This window comes from Coenobita brevimanus, chromosome 37, assembly GCF_032717465.1.
Source record: "Coenobita brevimanus isolate Jiangsu-jjx chromosome 37, ASM3271746v2, whole genome shotgun sequence".
Lineage (NCBI taxonomy): Eukaryota > Metazoa > Arthropoda > Malacostraca > Decapoda > Coenobitidae > Coenobita > Coenobita brevimanus.
Window position 1 is genome coordinate 3,527,933 of NC_136990.1, and position 21,842 is coordinate 3,549,774.

At 42.7% G+C, this 21,842-nt stretch overlaps 2 protein-coding genes across 4 annotated transcripts in view; one reads left to right on the top strand and one right to left on the bottom strand.

The window, feature by feature from the left end:
• Positions 1-1,034: 1,034 nt before the first annotated feature.
• Positions 1,035-21,842, bottom strand: part of LOC145396368 (solute carrier family 35 member G1-like) — a 103,886-nt gene continuing 83,078 nt past the window's right edge. For 2 of the 3 annotated variants that reach the window (XM_080269761.1, XM_080269762.1), the window contains exons 2-4: positions 5,756-6,006; positions 4,610-4,717; positions 1,035-4,280 (exon numbers count right to left, since the gene is read on the bottom strand). In XM_080269761.1, coding sequence (XP_080125887.1) covers positions 3,426-4,280; positions 4,610-4,717; positions 5,756-5,893 — 1,101 coding nt within the window. In that variant the 5' untranslated portion in view covers positions 5,894-6,006 and the 3' untranslated portion in view covers positions 1,035-3,425. The remainder of the gene's footprint in view (positions 4,281-4,609; positions 4,718-5,755; positions 6,007-21,842) is intronic. The other variant, XR_013896771.1, reaches the window with a different exon arrangement.
• LOC145396396 (carbohydrate sulfotransferase 7-like) overlaps positions 10,637-21,842 on the top strand; it is a 100,341-nt gene continuing 89,135 nt past the window's right edge. Inside the window, exon 1 of the mRNA XM_080269787.1 lies at positions 10,637-10,785. Coding sequence (XP_080125913.1) covers positions 10,637-10,785 — 149 coding nt within the window. The remainder of the gene's footprint in view (positions 10,786-21,842) is intronic.

The following is a 21,842-nucleotide window of genomic DNA, read 5'->3' on the forward strand; positions in this document are numbered from 1 at the left end:
ACCAGGCAGAGACGCCGACCGATCATGTGGGTGCCACCACGTGAAGGCGTCCCTCTCCATCACCCATTACCCTTATTGCCTGACACAGTATGAGACTCCCAGAAAGAGACTTAAAAGGGGAATGTTTCTCTCTCTCTCTCCCTAATCCTAACCAACACTGCGTCAGAAATGTCCCCCAATTCCCTCAGTCTGCACAACCCTTGCTAACTGGACTGCAACACAATAAATCCTGCATTGTAACTCATTATTATCTTTTCTTGCTACGCTCCTAGTACTGCAAAATGATATCTGCTGTTGCATCATCAGAAAATGCAGGAATCCTTAAATAATACTACTAACCTACTTCTATACTCCTTTTACTCTAACTTGGCCTAGATTTTCGTTCTTTGGCAGCTTATTTCACGTAGCTTCGTGGCTGAGAAAGACAAAACTACAGCACTACATCCTTTACAAAGTGCTTGTTCGTGACTAGCACTGTGTTCTAGTGCTATCCTTCCTTTGCAACTCAAGGAGAGATGGCAATTTTAGGCCAAGATAGTGTACGCAGCATTCAAGACGGAAAGATGGCAATTTTAGGCCAAGTTAGTGCAAGGAGAGTATAGGAATTAAAAATAAAAGTCTGCTGTTTCATCATAAAAAAATGCAATAGTCCTTATGCAATGAGACTAAATTATTGTTAAGCAAAAATGTACTAAATTTAATGCTGGAAAAATACTACCGCTCAGACATCAAAGCTTTCTAGAGGGTGACGTCCATATAGCTGATCCTGAGCAGACAAGACTTAAAGCTGGTGTCTCTGAGTGGCACTAGGAAAAGAGGCCTTGACTCTGATGGGCCCTGTTCTCCTTCGTTAACCCTTACAGTCCAGTGACGAAAGCCGCGGCCATGAATAACGATGCATGTCTGCTCGTATTTCCTATTGAGGTATCCAGTGCTAGTGAGATGTGAAACTGAGTGGGAGAGAAATACAGGTTAGAGCTTTCTTTATTTTCTCTATCTTTTCGGCCACACAGGACTCATCTTCGGAGAGCTTTCTGTGCAGCCTGAAACCTTAGAGTAAATATAGAACCCAAGCTCTCTCCTGTCACAATGGATCATCTATATATGGAGCTGTTTTACTGCCTTTGCACAGACATCAGCGCCTCAGACAGTAAGGGAAATACATCACATCAACAGTAGACACAACAGTAGGCAAAACTGATAGTGTCTCTTTCCCTATGAATACAACAGTACAGGTGTGGATAAAAGAGAGACAGACCTTGTCTTATCCCTGGTGTACAGGAATTGGGCCATTTCTACCTGACGAGTTACAGTGAGGTGGGTGGGAAAGAGGTAATACATTCCCCCACATACCCACATTTGATACCACTCCCCCATCCTCCCCACAGTAACCCGTCAGACAGAAATAACCCAATCTTGTGCACCAGGGTAAGGCAGTGTGGGTGATCCTTTCGTCTGCATCTGTGCTCAGTGTTTTGCTATTATCAGACATTTATTTAATAAGGTTTTCTAACACTGAATTATTGAAAACTAAATCTATTCCATAGATCTCGAAAAACTCTCCTCCTCATCTCAAAATCGTCCGGAGAGGGTTGAGAATAGATTAAAATATATGTCATGGGACTGAATGGGTTAAAGAGACTCCCGTAACACCCCCTCCATACCGATTTATTCCTGCATATCGCACGATAATGGTTTCTCGTGTGTTATTTATGACTTATCGATAGTAGTAGTAGTAGAAGTAGTAGTAGTAGTAACCCCAGGCTCATCTGAAACGTGAACCCAGTGGACTGCAGGCTGAAGTTACCCTCAGCCTGCAGCCCACCATCCCTTTTCGGGGGATAGGGGGGAAGCTGAGGACTTTTGTATAACAGGGCAGTGGAGCCGCCTGGTTATATCAGTGCCACCACGTGAAGGCGTCCCTCTCCACCACCGTACCAATATTAAAGTGATGGCCTACAAATTAGAGTACATTAAAGCATTATGCAGAATAAATCGCTATGGAAGAGGTGTTAGGAAGTCTCTACTGTAAGCTGACGAGAAGACGGGCCTGAGACCTGGTGAGGTGAGGCACGCTGAGCTAGACTACACTGCTACACTACCACCACTACTACCACCACCACCACTTGCACCACCACCACTACCTCCTAAACCACCGTCATCACCAATCTACATCACTACATCTACCCTGTGCACCATCACCACCTACACCACTATCACCATCACCACCATCACTATCTACCTCACCATCACCATCACCACTATCACTATCTACATCACCACCTACACCACTATCACCATCACCACTATCACCATCACCACCATCACTATCTACCTCACCATCACCATCACCACTATCACTATCTACATCACCACCTACACCACTATCACCATCACCACTATCACCATCACCACCATCACTATCTACCTCACCATCACCATCACCACTATCACTATCTACATCACCACCTACACCACTATCACCACTTACACCTAGAGTACACCACTATCACCACAACTATCACCAGTCTCCACCAGAAACATTTGACGGTATCGTATGTGTTGCTAGGATCGGTCAGTCTGCTGGTGTGGGCGTAGCGAAGTGGAGAAGGAGCGTTACACCATTTACACCTTGGCTCGTATTCTCCCCGGTTAATGAAGTTCCCTAACACCTTTTCCTAAGCGATTTAGTTTGCCTTTTACCTCTTACTGTCCTCGTGTGTTACATAAATCCTTCCAATATTGCCATACTCTGCATAAATAACGTACTAGATATTAACAAGCCATATCCAAAAATAAATCGCTAAGGAGAAGGTGTTAGTGAGCTTCCTTATCCCTACACATACCCCTTCAAACACCATATTCTTAGCAACTTCAGCCCGAGGACGTCAATTAAATCTAACTTTAGCTACTATCTATCAGACGCCGTAATCCTGTATGCAACAAACAAATCGCCTCCATGTCGCCCTGTCCCCTGCCATTTTGCTGCCCTCTCTCCAATTTAAGCCCCTTTCCCTCATATACCTCTCTACTCCATCTCTCCATCTTCTCCTCGGCCTCCTCCTCCCTCTCCTAACTCACATACACTCTCCTCGTTAGTCTCTCAATCTCCATCCCCCAACTTACACCCCCTCTCTCATATACCTCTTTCCCTCCATCTCATCCTCGGTCTCCCCGTTCCTCCACCCCTCCACCTAACTCACATACACTCTCCTAGTTAGTCTCTCAGCCATCCCCCAAATCACGTCCCCTCTCTCATGTATTTCTTATGCTCAGTCTCCCCCTCCCTCTCCTTCCCTCCACCTCACTCACACGTACTCTCCTAGTTAGTCTCTCACTCTCCATGCAACTACTAAACGATTTTTTCCCGCCTGATAGTAGCCAGGGTTAGATATATCAGGCGTCATCGTAGAGACAAGTTAAGGTCAGCATGTGAGGCAGCGAAGCCTGCGTCTAGTGACTGAGTTTGCTGGAAGGGACAAGACCCATTTCCTGAAGCCAGTAAGGAGGACGCAGGAGGTGACCAGCAGAGCGCCTAGGAGACTCAGCGTATCTGGCAGCTCCTGGAAGAACAGCGCCTGCCATATGAACGCGAAGACCACATCAGCTGTCCTGGCGATGGAGACCGGGCCTGCCTGCTCCAACTGTAAGGCTCGCGTTAGGAGAAACTGCCCGCCAAAACTAAACGCGCCAATCGCCAATATCAAGTACCTCTCCTTACCACATCGAGGGAAACACAGCTCGCCTGAGAAGTAAGAGACTATGGGTGTAAGAAAAAGGGCGACTACCGAAAAATTGAACATGATCACAGAGAAATGAAGACCCTTTAATACTCTAAGAATTACGTACACATTTGCAGCCACTACAGTGCCTCCTACAGCTGCTGCCACACCCCACCAGTTCTCTGTTGTATAGGCGTCTGAGAGCGAACCAAACAGTAGCGGTGGTCGAGCTATTAACACGACACCTGTTACGGTGAACACGATAACCACACCGTGAAAGAGGCCACACGGCTCCCCTAAAAACACTCGTGCGAAGATAGCCACGAAAACGGGCACGCTAAACACGATCACCGAGGCATCAGCTAAGGGCATGTGTCTGAAGGCATAGAACTGCAGCATCAGGGACGTGGACCCCACCACCCCACGGAGCACCAGCATAAAGCGTCGGCCTCTGGGGAACGCTGGATCACCACGTCGCACCAGCAGCGGGAGGGTAGGCACCAGGATCCCCACGAATCTAAACACAGCCAGCTCCATGGGGCTCACGTCTGCCAGGACCTGTAAATTATACTGTATTAAAAAACACCAGAATGTTATTGGGTATACAAATCTTGAAAAAAAAAAAAAAGGCTAAAAAAAATTATTCTACTCTAACCTGGCCTAAACTTGCCATCTCTAATCTTCAAGGTTCATTTGTAGCAACAGATTAACACTGAAAGGTAATCCTAGTCACGAAGAAGTGCCATGGGGAAGGATATAGAGCTGTGATACTTCCTTTTCTGCAACTATGTGAAATAAGCTTCAAAGGAACGAAAATCTGGGCCAAATTGGGGTAAATGAGGTGTTGTTAAAGTAAAGGAAGTAAAGGAGAAAACGATGACCTTTACCTTGACGAGGAGGGAACAGATGGAGAAGAACAGGGAGGACACCACAGCCATGAAAAGTCCGACGTGAGGCACCGCACACCTGCCCTTGCCACCGCTATCCTCAACCGTCTGAAAAATACACAGGCGAAAGTGACGTAGAAATACAGGTGCGTAAGTGACATGGAAATACAGGTGCGTAAGTGACATGGCAACACAGCCGCGTAAGTGACATGGAAATACAGCTGCGTAAGTGGCTAGACTATACAGCTGCCTAAGTGACATGGGTATACAGCCGGGAATTAAAGCTGCGTATGTGACAAGGAAGTACAGCTGCGTAAGTGACAAGGAAATAAAGCTGCGTAAGTGGCAAGGAAATATTCGTAGAACTGTGTAAATGGCACCGAAATACACTTGCATATATGGCAAGGAAATACTGCTGCGTAAGTGACAAGGAAATACAGACTCTATCCCTACATCTCATCCTCGGTCTCCTCATTCCTCACCCCACATCTGCCTCAGTCACAAACTCTCTAAGTCAGTTTCTCACTCTCCATTTTCTCGATATGGCCACCTTATGAACTTAATAAAAAAAACAGGAAAAAGTATCATAAAAGGCATCCTATACGTAGATATTATACATTATTCTTCCTTCTGTAAGAACTGTGTGAAACCGAAGTAAAAGTTGGTTGCCACATGCTGACTTATTAGCATTAAATTATTACGGGAAAGCAGTGCCATATGTGACAAGGAAGAGTGGTGTGGTGGTTAGAGAGAGAGTTATGGTGAGTTACGGTGCTAGAGGGATGCCTTCACGTGGTAGCACTGATATAACCGAACGGGAGCACTGCCTGGGTATACAAACGTCCCTTAACTCCCTCGCTATCATCCAAAAGAGAGAGGACAGACTACAGGAGAAGGGAAAGTTCAGCCTGCAGTCCACCGGGTCATGTTTGGGTAAGCCTGGGGCCACAGCAACAACCACAGTTTCATAGACGCACAGATCACACAGACCTTATGATCCTTACAAGGTGATCTGGCCTCAATGCTAACAGAAAAGCTTAACATGCGAATATTATAGCACAGCAAAAGGAAGGGATGAACAGACTATCTATAAATGTGTGTGTGTGTGTGTGTGTGTGTGTGTGTGTGTGTGTGTGCCCTTCCCACCTGTCTGCGCCGATCCGTCTGCAGTGGTCGTGGTGGCGGGTCGTCATCTTCCACGAGGGGCTCCAGTTCGATGCTCGTGTCCCCGCCATGCTGTTGCTGTTGGTGGTGGTGGTGGTGGTGGTGGAGTTGCTGTACCATGGTGCTGTCCTGTCACCGGGCCGAGGGCTGTCTATTTGCGCTGTTTTTGTTGCTCCACATACTGCTGTTGCTGTTTTTGCTACTGCCCTTGCACCTCTCCACGCCCATCACGCCTGCATTGAAAGATACAAATTACAAGACTTAGAGATATAGGGAAGATGTAAGTTAGTGAGATACAGGGAGAGATGAGAGATAGTAAGATACAAGATATACAGAGACATACATGGGGAGGTGTTTGATAGTAAGAGACGAGAGAGACAGTATAGGGATGATTAAGAATGGATAGCGCAGAAATCACTCAGTCTCTTTCTTCCCTCAAAATTGTCATCTTTGTTAAGGGAGAAAGTTGACTAAGTTCGTTTGTGACTATGGATACGGTATGATACGATGAGGGATTGGTCGTAGGAACGTTTGTGAGTACGGGATCTTGATGTCATATGTCGTGGCAAGGAGGTCGTAGTAAGTTTGTCTGTGAATCTCATCTTACGTCCGTTTCGAGCGATGGGTGTGGGCAGGAGGCGTGGGATGTGTATTAGCCCCAGTGGGTAAATGAGAGGAGCAGACACTGATGTAATATTATGTTGCAATGGCTAAAGAGAAAATGTGGGGAATATAAGAGATCGACCTGCATATTAGTGAAAATGCTAAGGCTGTCCTCACCCCCCCCCCTCTCTCTCTCTCTCTCAGGGGTTAACGAGAGCAACGAGAGGTGAGGTAACCATGATGAGAGAGAAAGCAGAAGTCGACACGCTGGCAGACGGGAAAACTACTCTTACCCAACTAATGTAATAACAACGCATCTAATTGGCAGGTACACTCACTAAAGTTTGTGCCTACTCTCCATAGTTCTTTCACCTTAACTTGGCCCAGATTATTGTTACTACTACCACCACCACCGCTACTACTACTACTACTACTACTACTGCTGCTACTGCTATTACCACTATTATTTTTACTATTATTATTATTATTATTATTGTTGTTGTTGTTGTTGTTGCTATTAGTACTAGTAATATAGTAGTTGTTGTAATAGCAGTAGTAGTAATAATAATAGTGGAAGTAGGAGTGGTATGGTTCTGTCTTCTTCTACGTCCTGTTCTTCTTCTCCTCTTTCTCATCGTCCTCCTCCTCCTCTCTCTCTTCCTCCTCCTCCACATCCTCCTCCTCTCTTCTTCTTCCCATATTAGTCCTTCAGCCACAGTCTTGCATAAACCTTCCCCCATTATACATTTTCTTCCATCGCTTACACACATACTAAAAATAAAACATGTTGCAATGACCAGTGTATATATTTAGCTTACGATCAATGCAACACACAGACATATAAGGCTTGTAATGCTGTGCTCATTGTGTGTTAATCATCATCATCATCATTATCATCATCATCATCACCATCATCACAGCTCCTTTTTTGCATAATCATCATCGCCATCATCACCATCATCATCAACAACAACGACAACAGCAATACCACCACCACCACCACCGCTGCCACAGTCATCATCATCATCATCTTCATCATCATCATCATCATCATCATCTCAACCCCAGTTCCTACCTAAGAGATGGGGCAAGGTTGTCATCATGCATACATAAAAACATATTACGAAAACACACACACACACACACACACACACACACACACACACACACACACACACACACACACACACACACACACATACACACACACAAACACACACACACACACACACATACACACACACACACACACACGCATGTATGTATGTATGTTGCTCCCTGTCGCTCTCTCATAGCCATTGTTCACACTCTCTCCTGTACACACACACACACATACACACACACACACACACACACACACACACACACACACACACACACAGAAGGCGCGTGCAGACTCTCACTCGGTCTCAGCACGTGCTACGGAACACACGCGCGCTCCACCACCCTCCCATCAACTCTCCCACCCACACCTACCTCCACGCAAGTCCACCACAGTTACCTGGACCCACATGCTCAAACACTTTCATCTCTGCTACTTATCCTACTAAAATAGCCTTAGCAACATCAACCAATACCACGTTTATCATCTAATTATTTCCATCTATCAAGAATTTGCCACAACTCCCACACATAACTAACTTTGCAATTTATTCACAGTTGGAGTCGCGTCTTCACACTGCCTCTCATCTATGCATCTTTTCAACAACGTTCACAGGAAACAACACAAGTAATACGACTTTTTATCATTTCATTCTCTTATTTTGGCAAGAATTCATTGGAGGACTTTCGAAAATCAAATATTATCGGGCGAAACTGGCTACTTCATTACGTGTGCCGTCCTGTATGGGTTTAAAGATTTGAATTTCAACTTTTAAATGACCTTTGAATGAGTTAGATAGCACCATTCAACACCAGAAGGGTAAAAGCAGAGATGATAAGGAAAGAGTAAGGAGAGGGGAGAGGAGAGGAGAGGAGGGTAGCATCGATAAGGAGAAAGAGGTACAGGAGGAAGGAAAAGGTGGAGGTGGAGGAAACTTGAAGACTGGGGTACAAGAAGAAGAGAAAGAGAAAAAAAAAAGGACTAGAGGAAGAAGAAGAGAAAAGTGAGTTTAAAGACTGAAGAAGAGGTGGATGAGGAAATTATAGAGAATAACGAATAAGTGCAGCAAGAAGACACGAAAAACGAAGAGGAGAAAGACAGAGGAATAGCGAAAAACGAAGAAGTGAAGGGAAAAAAGGAGGAAATTTCGAGACTGAGAAGGTGGAAGAGGAAATAAAAAGGAAAATAATAACGCAAAACACAAGAGGGAAAAGGGGGAAAATTTCGAGACACAGCGTGGAAGTGGAAGTAAAATAGAAAAAATACGAATAAAGTGAAAAACAAAGGAGGGGAAAAAGGAAAACGAGGAAGGCGTGTGTAGGGTAATTATCTCCTCGCTCCACTTCTCCCTGGCACACCACATCGCCTTGCGTGCGTTGGCTGTCGACCGCCGGACTGTGATATCACCCACGCCACACAAAAAGAGCAAAAAAGAGCAAAAAGAGAGGGAGAATACTGTTGGATAACGCTGGGCGGCTCGGGAGTGTTGTGTGTGACGCCGAGGCAGCGAGACGTGGACGCTGTGAGAGTTGACGTCACGGAAGCACAAGAGACGGAGTTGCGTAGAAAGACAGATCAATTTCCCTTTCATTCACCTCAAAAATTAATACATCAAACTGTTCTCGCGGGGAAGGAAAAATTATAACGAACAACTATCGCAAAATCCTGTGAGTGGCAAATTTAATAAGCAAACTTTACTGACTTCCTGAAAAATATCCCCGAGACAAAGTTGCATAGAGGAACAGACGAATTTTGCTTTCATCCATCTCTCAGACTCTTATATTGAACTGTTACCGTGAGAAAATTACTGCAAAACTCTGACTTTTGCAAAATTCTATTACTCTAAAAAATATATATATATCGGAGTGTTGATACCGGTAAGGATAGACCAATTGTACTTTCATTTGCCTCACAAACAGATATATTGAGATTCTGTCGTGAAAAAAAAAACACACTACTGAATTCTGTGACCACTCCAAAATATTGTGAGTTGCAAATCGAACTGGAAATCTTACTAACTTTCCGGAAAATATTGCCTAGTCAAAGTTATGCACAAGGACACACGAAAATTTGCTTCCATTCGTTCTTTCACATAGTTACAGTGAAGTGTTATAGCAAAAAGAACTGCTGAAAAATACCTTGTGACAGACTTGATATCAAACTCCATTGGCTCTGAAATATACCCTGAGTCCTTAGTGTTGAGAAAGACGGACGATTTTTTTACTTTCATACATCCCTTAAAAGAACCAATCAGAGGACGATTTAGGACGATTAGCCACGAGAAAAACACAGCACAGAGGAAAGGAAAAACAGTTGTCGATTCCCTAATATCGTTAATTAAAACCACTGCAATATCCTGAGTGTAAGAAATCTGATACCAAAATTTACAGAGAGTACCAAGGACGCCAGACCAATTTTGCGTTCATTTCACCATCAAACTCTTACGCCAAGCTGATGCGCTGAACTGTCATCGTGAGAAAGCCACTGCAAAACCTCGAGGAAAAAAATGATATAGAACTTTTTTGACTCTTGAAAAATAACTGGAGCTGTAGCCGTCAAGGGAAACACACCAATCTTCCTTTCATTCATATTTTAAACTGCCAAATCGAACCGTTACATGGCAATTACTGGAAAAATTATTAGTTAAGAAGTGGTATGAGTAGCATGTCCTCGCATAGTGGTTAAAAACAGACCCCACTGGCTTCTGACACAGCGGAATTATAACTGCATTTAACTCCAGTCCAAAGACGAATTTTGTCGCCCTCTTCGTCGTCAAAATACACACGCATCGCAACCCACTAGGAAAGCAGATATCTTAGCTCTGTCTTGCTCCCTGGACGATATTTCTCAGCTCTTCGTCATTTAAGGCTCCATCTCTAAGCCACTGACAACAGCAGAATCTCAACCCTTTATTTTGCTCTCTGGACGATTTCTCAGCTCTTCGTCCTCTAAAGCTCCATCTCCAAGCCAGCGACAACAACAGAAGCTCATCTCTGTCTTGCTCTCTGGACGATATTTCTCAGCTCTTCATCCTCTAAAGCTTCATCTCCAAGCCTGACAACAGCAGAAGCTCAACTCTATCTTGCTCCCTGGATATTCTCAGCCTCTTCGTCTAAAAATTCATCCCCGAGCGGAGGGAACGTGAAGCACAGACCAAAATGCCTAAATATGAGAGATTCGGAGACGGGGGTGAGAGAGGGGGTGCAGAGGGGGTGTTGGATGCTTCGAAGACCAACCAATACGGCGCTACTCCCACTGACGCTGCAGGACCGAATACACCCAACGCCGAGCCCGCCCAGAAGAAATGGTGAGTGTTGATACGAATGAGTTTTGAATATTTCCTTCAGATGACGCAAATTTAAATGAAAAATGTGTCAAATCACCAAAAATATCCATTGTTTTAGTGAAGATTTCCATTGTTCTTTCACTAAAAAAGATATTGTAATTATCTGAAGGAACTGGGTCACTTGAAGGCTCAATTACAGGTGCATAAAACTGAGTCTTGGGTATGAAGAAAAATTGAGTCTCCTTGGTTACTAGTCAAATTCCATTCATAAGTCCTCTGTCATGGATGCATAAAATTCAGTAAGCCTTGGGTGACAGGTAAAAGACGAGTCTCCTTGGTTACTAGTCAAATCCGACTCAATTTCAATCCTCAGTAATGGATGCATAAAATTCAGTAAATCTTGGGTATGAGGCAAAATATGAGTCTCCTTGGTTACTAGTCAAATCCAACTCCAATGTGATTTAACTGAAGGATGTAATGGGACTTTATGAGATTAGAAAAAGGCATGTTATAGTTTTCAAAAATCTATGGACAAAATTGACTGAGCGATAGAAAGTGAAAATGATGTGATGGGAGGGTGATGTGATGCAAGGGCAGAGAGAGAGAGAGAGAGAGAGAGAGAGAGAGAGAGAGAGAGAGAGAGATTCGCAAACACCTCTTCCTTAGCTACTTATTCTGCACGATGGACCTTAATAAACTATTTTGTGTTGTTGATTCGAATTATGTTTATATTAAAAGGAAAAAAGTTCCGTACAAATGAATGTTAGAGTGTAATGTGTAAAATAAATCGCTACGGAAGAGGTGATACGATTCATCCTATGCCATCTACAGTAAGACCCAATGGTTGTGTCGTAGTAGTAATAGCAGCAGCAGCAGCAGCAGCAGCAGTAGTAGTAGTAGTAGTAGTGGTAGTAGTAGCAGTAGTAGTAGTAGTAGTAGTGGCAGTAACAACCTCAACCTCTTCTGAATGTAAACCCAGTGAACTGCAGGCTGAAGTTCCTCCTCCTGCAGTCCACAGCCCCACTCTCTGATCATAAGGAGGGGAGCTGAGGGACGTTTGTATAGCCAGGCAGCGGATCTGATCAGTAACGCCAATATCAACACTTAAAATAGTCCCTCTCAGCTTCCCAGAAAGTAGAAGAAGGTGTAGGCGATAAATGGGTGGGAAATGGGTGTAAGTGTCTCGAGAAAAAAGGTGTAGATGCAAAGTGGGCGAGAAAAGGGTGTAAGTCTCGAGAAGTAAGAGGTGTAGATGCAAAGTGAAGGAGAAAAGGTGTCAGTGTCTCGAGAAGTAAGAGAAGGTGTAGACGAAAAGTGGGCAAGAAATGGGGGTGTCTCGAGATGTAAGAGAAGGTGTAGACACAAAGTGGGCAAGAAAAGGGTGTAAGTGTGGCAGTGGTGTTGGCAAAGTGGCGCGAAAGGAGGGCGAAAAGTGTAAAACAATACCCCCCCCCGTTGACCCCTGACCCTGGCGACCTCTGGCACACAATGACAGGCGGAGACGGAGGTCACATTCTTTTAGGGAGAGGACCCGTATTGTTATGGTTTATTTCCCCCCTTCTCTCTCTCTCTCTCTCTCTCTCTCTCTCTCTCACACACACACACACACACACACACACACACACACACACACACCGATTTGTATGACTCCAACATACATATTCAATAGTAAATCAGAATATGAACGTTGTGTGTGTGTGTGTGTGTGAGAGAGAGAGAGAGAGAGAGAGAGAGAGAGAGAGAGAGAGAGAGAGAGAGAGAGAGAGAGAGAGAGAGAGAGAGGAAGGGATCTCAGGCTGTTAGTGTGGGCCGTGTGGGTGAAAGTGACAGCCACAAAAATCCATTTACCAGGCCAAGTGTTCATCAAGTCTCGTAACCCTTAACGGATGTAGTTCACTGATTTATTCCTGCTTCCTCAGACGATTTTCTTCAGTTTAGGAGAAAAATGAGGCTGTGAGGGTGTTAATGGAGACTATTCCTAACCTCGTCACTACAGAATAATAATAATAATAATAATAATAATAATAATAATAATAATAATAATAATAACTAGAGGCCCACCCAAGAGGGGCGTCACACCAGCCGCAAGTCGATACATATATAGTGCGGATCGGAATATGACCTTGATCTTGACCTACTTTGACCAATTTTGAACTCGTAGGAGATTTTCATCCCTACTACACGCCCGTAATATTTTGTGATGATATCTTGAGCGGTTGCGAACTTATCTTGCTAACAGACACACAGACACACACACAAAGACAAACTGAAAACAATATGAGCCTCCCTATCGCGGCTGGTAATAATAAAAACAGTAGTAGTAGTAGCAGTAGTAGTAGTAGCAGTAGTAGTAGTAGTAGTAGTAGTAGTAGTAGTAATAGTAGTAGTAGTAATAATAATAATAATAATAATAATAATAATAATAATAATAATAATAATAATAATAATAACAACAAATTTTCTGGAATCATCTTATTTTTTCTTTCCTTAACTGAGCATATCGAATTCTTGCTTTATTTTATTTATCTTATTTATTTATTTATTTTTTCGTCAGCCAGTCTCCAGTTCCTCCCTCACCCTTTCTGTCCTTGTGTCAATCCGGATTATTCTAGACAGTCCTCTTTTTTTCTGAGTCGTAACTTCTTTCTTCCTCCTATTTATCCCAGTCTTCATTTTCTTGCAATATACTTTTTTCTTATTTGTCTTTCAGTCTCCAGCCTTTCCTCAAATTTCATGTCTTTGTGCCTATCGAGTTTATTCTATATTTTTCCTTTTTCTGCTTCGTAATTATTTTTCTGGTCTCTCTCTCTCTCTCTCTCTCTCTCTCTCTCTCTCTCTCTCTCTCTCATTCGTCTTTTTCCACGCCCTTCCTCAGTCTTCTTGTCCTTGTGTCTGTGAAATGTAATCTAAATATTCTCTTTTTCTTTTCTTTTTTTTTCATTATTGTAACTTTTCATTTCCCTCTACATTTCTTTCATTTGTCTTTCTCCACTTCTTCATTTTTCTCTACATTTTTCCTCATTTGTCTTTCTCCACGCCCTTCCTCAATCTTTCCGGCCTCGTACCTGTCCAGCTTGTTCTAAATATTTCTCATTTTCTGCCTTGTAATCCTCCGTTTCTCTGGTCACGTACTTCTCCGGCTTCCTGGATTTTTTAATGATCGTCTATTTTTACTCAGCCTCAGACGCAAACCACGCCAACCAGGGACATCAACCCTCTCAGCCCGAGGTCATAGTTGAGTCTCGATACCTCAGCGATTTTATTCAGGATAGATCTGTCGAGTTGGAGGAGAAGTACAGAGAATTCATTGGCTCAGTCTTTACAATGTACAGTGAAAGACACAACTATCTTCCCAAAGTCTGACGAATATATAGCGGAAGAATCGAACCATTTGCAACACGCACTAGTAGAGACGGGGGTTTCATTGTATTTCTCCAGGTGTACATTATCTTTGGACGAAACTAGGAAGGTAGTTGTGTCTTTCACTGTACACACGAACAAAATAAAAATAAAAAACATCGGTGCACATTTGAGCAGAAACCATTTGACGCCTGGGACGATGGACTCTAGAAATATTTGATGATTTTCCCCCTTGTTGTATGTCATAGGTAGGTTTCATGTGACAATTTATGGTTGATATTGTTACTGGATGCATATTCAGATGATAATTAATTTTCCAGGTACTGCACAAGCTACACTGATCGTTTCATACATCATCGGTCCTCTCCTGCACCATACTTTTTTTTTTTTTTTTTTTTTTTTTTTTTTTTACCGTGTGTAGAGTCGATAGAAGAATTCCTGTCCCCTGCCCTGCTTTCAACATGAACCTTGAATATAGTCTTGTGAATCCTCTCCCCCCAGCAAATGACACCTGTAGCGTTCCCATCAGCGCCTCAGATTAAAACACGCAGGTGCACGGTATCGAAAGCTGGTCTTATTTCCCTGTACCTCGCCGTGGGAAGCACCTTGATCCAATCCAGGTGAGGCGGTGTCTACCACAAGGGGGCGCCGTTTCCCTACACGGTGTATGACCTGAACTGTACTTAGGACGGCCCCACAGAACCAATTGTTTACCTGTGTTTCATATATATTTTTTAATCAGCTGCCCCATAAATTGCCGTCAATAATTAGGTTTTCCATTAACGACTAGCAAAAATTAGGCAGTCCATAAATTTATCAAAAGAAAAAAAAAAGTTTCATACATGACTGTCAAGAATTAGATGCTCCATAAATTTCTGTCAACATTGGAAGCTTCGTAAATTTCTTTCAAAAATTAGGTGTTCCTTAAACTGCCGTCAAAAATCAAGTGTTCCATAGATTTCGGTCAAAAAATAGGTTATCCATGAATTTCTGTAAAAAAAAAAAAAAAAAAAAAGGCATTCCATAAATTTCTGTTTAAAAATTTAGTCTCCCATTCCGTGTTACTCATATCTCTTCAGTATCGTCCTACTCTGCATGGATAACGTGTTGGATATTAACCACCCCAGACATTAACCAAAAATAGAAGGGATATTAACCAATCAATTCCTAAACTAAATCGCGGAGGAAGAGGTGCTACGGAGCCTCCTTACCTGGCGAGAAGAAGGACCTTAGAGTGGGTCATTGGAGCCTGAGAGCGGCCATTTGTTATGCGGTACACAAGAAAATGCAAGAAAATATGAGTAATTATTGAAGGCTAGGAAACACAGGAAATATAACTTCGTGAAAAAAGTGTAATTATCAGAATGGGGGAAGAAGGACGCAGGTAACCACTCTGAGGAGGTCATATCCATCTCTCGCTGCAACTATAATCGGTCTGTGTTCACCTGAGGGAACTGGTCCACTCACACACCTTGAATAATTAGCCGCGGGTGCATGAAATTAAGCTGGTACTGGCTATGAGGGAGAAGTGAGTCTCCTTGGTAGCTAGTTAGAAGTGTATGGTATGTAGGAGGACAGCTGGACCACGGGAACAGGCTGTGAAGTCCATGCCCAGAGTCGGACACATAACAAAGAAAAATCCCGCTAATTTTACTACACTTGGTCATCAATGGGGCTGAGAGGAGTTACGGATCCTTGTCGTGTTGAAAAAGAACTATTTATATAGGAAAAATAAAGTAAAATAAAGCTTTTCCTAGATGAATATCGCTGAAAAAGAGGACAGTATGAACAAAATTGCTTGATGGAAGAAAGAATGAAATAACAGGCGTCCTTGTGTTTAAATGGGCTAGCTAAGCGAAGGACAGGGCTAATGAGGCAAAACTCCATGATACGTGGAATGGGGGGTTGAGTCATGCACTGGTTAGGTATAAGAATTGTAATGATTGTGCATGCAGGAGAAGGGAAGTGTGTGTGTGTGTGTGTGTGTGTGTGTGTGTGTGTGTGTGTGTGTGTGTGTGTGTGTGTGTGTGTGTGTGTGTGTGTGTGTGTGTGTGTGTGTGTGTGAACTTACCAAACATGAATTGTTGTACAGATTTGTGACTGACTTTAAATATGAGTGTGCATGATTTGTGTGTGTGTGTGTGTGTGTGTGTGTGTGTGTGTGTGTGTGTGTGAACTTACCAAACATGAATTGTTGTACAGATTTGTGACTGACTTTAAATATGAGTGTGCATGATTTGTGTGTGTGTGTGTGTGTGTGTGTGTGTGTGTGTGTGTGTGTGTGTGTGTGTGTGTGTGTGGTGCAAGCAGACTCAAACAGCAAAGTGTGCCAAGGTCGATCACAGTCACAGAAACAAACACACACGTGCTTCTCTCTCTCTCTCTCTCGACGAAGATTTTATAGATACCTCGCACAGTGATCCCTTTAGAAGCTCTCTCTCTCTATCTTTGAATCCTTTTTTCCCTTTATTTACTAATGCACAGACGATTTCCTTCTTCTTAAAGGGAGACTTAAAGAAAAGGGATTCTGCGTGTGAAGCATTAGGTTACATACATACATATTCGTACATACATATATACATACATACATACAAACGTACATACACATGCATGGGTGTATAAATTTATACACACACATAGCCATACATACATAACATACAGCATTCAGTCCTCGCCTCGTCAGGTAATTACGGGGGCTTGCGATAATTATTACAGATATTTAAGGTTAAGTTAGCCAGTCGCTCCTACCTGGGTGGCATTATGTAAGCAATAACCAACCATCCCTCGAATGCAGACCCTATAATTCGTTAACCAACCACCCCTCGAATGCAGACCCTATAATTCGTATCATCAACCTGGGGAAAAGGCAGCAAGAAGACCTAAGACAAGAAGACTGAGGCAAAGAATATGGGAAACCTGAGCGAGTAAAAAGGAGAAAGCTGGAGATTAAAGGAAGAGCCATATGCCAGCTGGTGATCCATTAACATTCATTTATTACGGGAAAGTACGTGGCAGGTGTGCAAGGAAGAGTGTTGGGGTGGTTGGAGAGAGCTAGAGACAGTTACATAGGCCACACAGACCGTATAGTTCCTAGAAAGTGATTAGGGATTATGAGAGAGAGAGAGAGAGAGAGAGAGAGAGAGAGAGAGAGAGAGAGAGAGAGAGAGAGAGAGAGAGAGAGAGTGACTAATGCTATAGTGATTTCAATGCTACTTTACATACATATCTAGCCATTGCAGTATAAAATACATGGTTTATAATAGTAATTCTTGTCTGAGAGAGAGAGAGAGAGAGAGAGAGAGAGAGAGAGAGAGAGAGAGAGAGAAATTCTACTCAGCAAAAGAAATCCCAACCAGAGATAAAAACAAATATTATTATAATCGTGGGGGGAAGGGTAATATTCTCTTTAAATCACGGAAATGCAATGAGTTTAAGAGTTCTCGCTTCCCTTCCCATACTTATCCACTTATTTTTACACTCAGAGCTTAATCTCTCTCTCTCTCTCTCTCTCTCTCTCTCTCTCTGAACATTCTTATTTACATGATTTATTGACAGTCTTGCACGAGCACCTCCAAACGTGAGCAGTTAGGGGAGGCATGGGCTATGTTGGTTTAGGTTACACACTAATGATCTGTGTGTGTGTGTGTGTGTGTGTGTGTGTGTGTGTGTGTGTGTGTGTGTGTGTGTGTGTGTGTGTGTGTGTGTGTGTGTGTGTGTGTGTGTGTGTGTGTGTGTGTGTTCTCTCACAGGGGGCAGCATAATCAAGAGTTTCATGGCTATTGCTCGAGTTATATTTGGACGAGTATATGAGGCAGCATTGAGATCACCATGACTATTTTAGTGAAAACTCTCTCTCTCTCTCTCTCTCTCTCTCTCTCTCTCTCTCTCTCTCTCTCTCATTTTTTTCTGACCCACTTTCATCGTAATTCCCGCCTTCCGCCTTTCTTGTGACCGTTCTTTACCGCGCTTCACCACTGCCATACATACCGGTAACATATTCTCATAAACTGCGGTCTTCCTGGATTCTTTTTTCCATCCTTTTATTTCCTTCCTTCTTTCCACTTTTTCCTAGGCCTCTCACGTCTTTGTAGTCTTCCTGTTTTCACTATAATTCCTCGCCATGCTTTTCTCTTCCTGGTGCACACACGAATATCTCTTCCTTTCGTGATCTTACTTGTCTTTCGTGCTATCTCTGCTGGCTGTCTCGTGACCCATTCTCCCTCTCACTACCATGATGTCTCTTGTGTTGTTCTTGCTACTACCATACTCCCTTTTAGAGTAAGAGAATTATGTTAGAGTGGAAGAGTTAATGAAATATGTATATAACTCATTGGCCATCAGAGGGCATTTCTTTACCAACTGTAATACATATACTTAAATCCGCCGTGAAAATTCACCTATTTGAGCTGTTTAGAGAGTTCATTATGCATCCCCTCGACTTCCACAGACAGACAGATAGACAGACAGCAAATAGACGGAAAGACAGGTAGACAAACATTCTCTTCAGACAGACAGACAGACATTTCCTTTATATTCATACGGTTCCTGTCCAATTTTTCATATTCCGCCTCCTTTCCCTCTTCAATTTATTCTTCTTCCCTAGACGTATATCTTCCTGTGTTCATAAATGTATCAATCGACCCTTTGATGAGCCTTTTCCCCTCAGCTATGCATCAATCGACCGTATGATGTGTATTTTCCCTTCAGCTATACATCAATCGACCCTCTTGAGCATTTTCCATTCCGCTGTGCATCAATCGACCCTTTGATGAGCATTTTCCCTTTAGCTATGTATCAATCGACCCTCTTGAGCCCTTTCTCTTTACCTTTGCATCAATCGACCCATTGATGAGCCTTTTCCCTTCAGCTATGCATCAATAGACCCTCTTTAGCATTTTCCCTTCAGCTATGCATCAGTCGAGCCTATGATGAGCAATCTTCTTCCACACCTGCCCTTAACTCTGCTCCTTTCCCCCACAAACCTTGGCCACTCACTCGCTACTCAGGCCTGTTAATTCAACCACCCAGCCTCCCATCCTCTGCCCACTTTTCCCTCCCCTAACCATCACACAAACCTTGACCATCCACTCTCTATTCACGAGCAGCTAACTCCCTCTCATGGTCGAGATAAGTCTAGTATTCCAGCCTGTGCCAGACGATCTGAGTCTCCCTTACACCTCTTCCTAAGCGATTTATTTTGCTTATCACACCTTAGCATCCTCTCATTCATTACTTAAATAATTCTGCTTGTCACTATAGTCTTCATAAATAACGTATAAAATTAAAATAGTAGGCCATATCCAAAAATATATCGCTTAGGATGAGGTGTTAAGGAGTCTCCTTAACCGATGAAAGTAGGGGCCTAAACTTAACCCTCTATGGTACAAAATAAAAGAAAAAAACTATCTTAAAATACAAAATTATATCAACCAGCCATATCCGAAAATAAATCGCTAAAGAAGAGGTGTTAGGGAGTCTCTTAACCGATGTAAGTAGAGGCCTAAACCTAACCCTCTCTGGTTCATAATAAAACAAAAATAAATAAAAACTAAACTATCTTAAAGTACAAAATTACATCAACCACCATTATCCAAAAATAAATCGCTAAAGAAGAGGTGTTAGGGGCCTCCTTTGTCGCTGGCAGGAAGAATAAAGTCCTATCCATCCCACAAGCCTTGACCATTAGCCACCACCACGTCAACCATGGGGAAAGTTAATGGGCGCCAATTTTCCCCTGTGGTTTAGTGGATCCAGGTCACTAGAATGGGACGAAATCTTCACTTTTTTTCTCTCGTAAATGGGGAGCGTATTTTGTTGTCATAATCTTCACTATACCCTGCTCACTTTTACCTGGCCAAAATTCCCATCTGTCTCTTAAATGCTTAGCTATAACAAGAGAGTTACGCTAATTTATTGTGCTAGTCACGAAGAAGTGCAATGGAAAAGTCATATTACTCACTATGCCCTGCTCACTTTAACCTGGCCTAAAATTCCTGTTTGTCTATCTTAAATGCTTGGCTGTAACAAGACTCTTAGGCTAACTAGTCACGAAGAAGTGCAATGGAAAGGGTGTGTACTCAGCAGAATATGTAGGGAACTTCATCTTTCTCCTTCGTAAGTGGAGAGAGTAATTTGTGTTCATATTAGTCATTCTACTCTCCTCACTTTAACTTGGCCTAAAATTCTCATCTGTCTATCTTAAATGCTTGGCTGTAACAAGAGACTGGCGCTAAATTGTGGTGCTAGTCACGAAGAAGTGCAATGGAAAAGGTGTAGAGTTAGCAGACTATGTAGGGAACTTCACCTTTCTCCTTCGTAAGTGGGGAGAGTAATTTGTTGTCATATTATTCTGTACGCTGCTCACTCTAGCTTGGCCTAAAATTTCTATCTATCTTTAGTACTTGGCTGTAACAAGAGACTTACGCTAAATTGTGGCGCTAGTCACGAAGAAGTGCAATGGAAAGGAGGTAGAGCCTGGCGGAGTGGAAATGAAGTGTTACATATTGTTCATCCCGTATATCACCAAGGGAGAAGCACTTTGAAATTTATGCTGATGAGAATGAGATTTTGAGGACCGAATTCTAAGCATTAGGGGTTCGTATTGCCTTTCTCTTTGCGATTTATTATAACTGTTACACCCTCATGTTCTCTTGACGTTATGTACACTCGATAATTTTAAGATACCGATATAGTTAAGATCAATAAAGTAGAAGAGGTTATTAAAAGGTGCAAAATAAATCACTGAGGGAGAGGATATTAAGGAGTGAAGTGCAGAATAAATCGTCGAGAGAGGATATTATGAAGTGAACTGGAGAATAAATCGCTATGGAAGAGAATATTAGGGAGTGAAGTGCAGAATTAATCACTGTAAGGGGATATTAAGGAGTGAACTGGAGAATAAAAAGCTGAGAAAGGATATTAAGGTGTGAACTGCAGAATTAATCGTTGAGTGAGCATATTGTGGAGTGAAATGGAGAATATATCGCTGAGGAAGAGGATATTAGGGAGTGAAGTGCAGAATTAATCACTGAGAGAGAACGTTAAGGTGTGAAGTGCAGAATTAATCGCCGAAGAGGATATTAAATAGTGTTGTACAGAATTAATCACTGAGAGAGGACATTAAGGTGTGAAGTGTAGAATTAATTACTGAAAGAGGATGTTAAGTAGTGACGTACAGAATAAATCGCTATGAAGGAGGTGCAACGAAATCGGGAACCACGGCAAGCGCTCGGAAAATCGCATCTCAGCCTCCCTGTAAAATCATGGTAGGTACATGACGCGCGGGTTTGTTGTTTATCACACAAGTCTGTTATTCTGGAGTATTCGTGATGGCAAATGCAGGCGGCTGAGGTGGAAAATAAGGCCTGGAAATACGCTCCGTGACCCAACAGCTCAACATTGCAACGCCCCTGCAATTATGGGCAATTAAGTGCAATTTGGGGCTGTTTTTGGTAAGCTTTTGTGAGGCTAAAATGGCAGTGATACAATGGCTTACTCAAATTTCTTTTTTTTAGGATTTTTATTCATGCATTAACCTTCCTGAGCCAATGGAGGTCTTTTCAATTTTGCTTTGAATATCGTTTTTCCTTTGCCCAGACGAATTTATATTAAGTGATATTTTAAATGCAAGAAACACATCCTACACTTCCACCTCTCACCATCAAGGGTTCTCCTGTGCTAAATGGCTGTATGAGATTATATGTATTAGGAGTGTATCA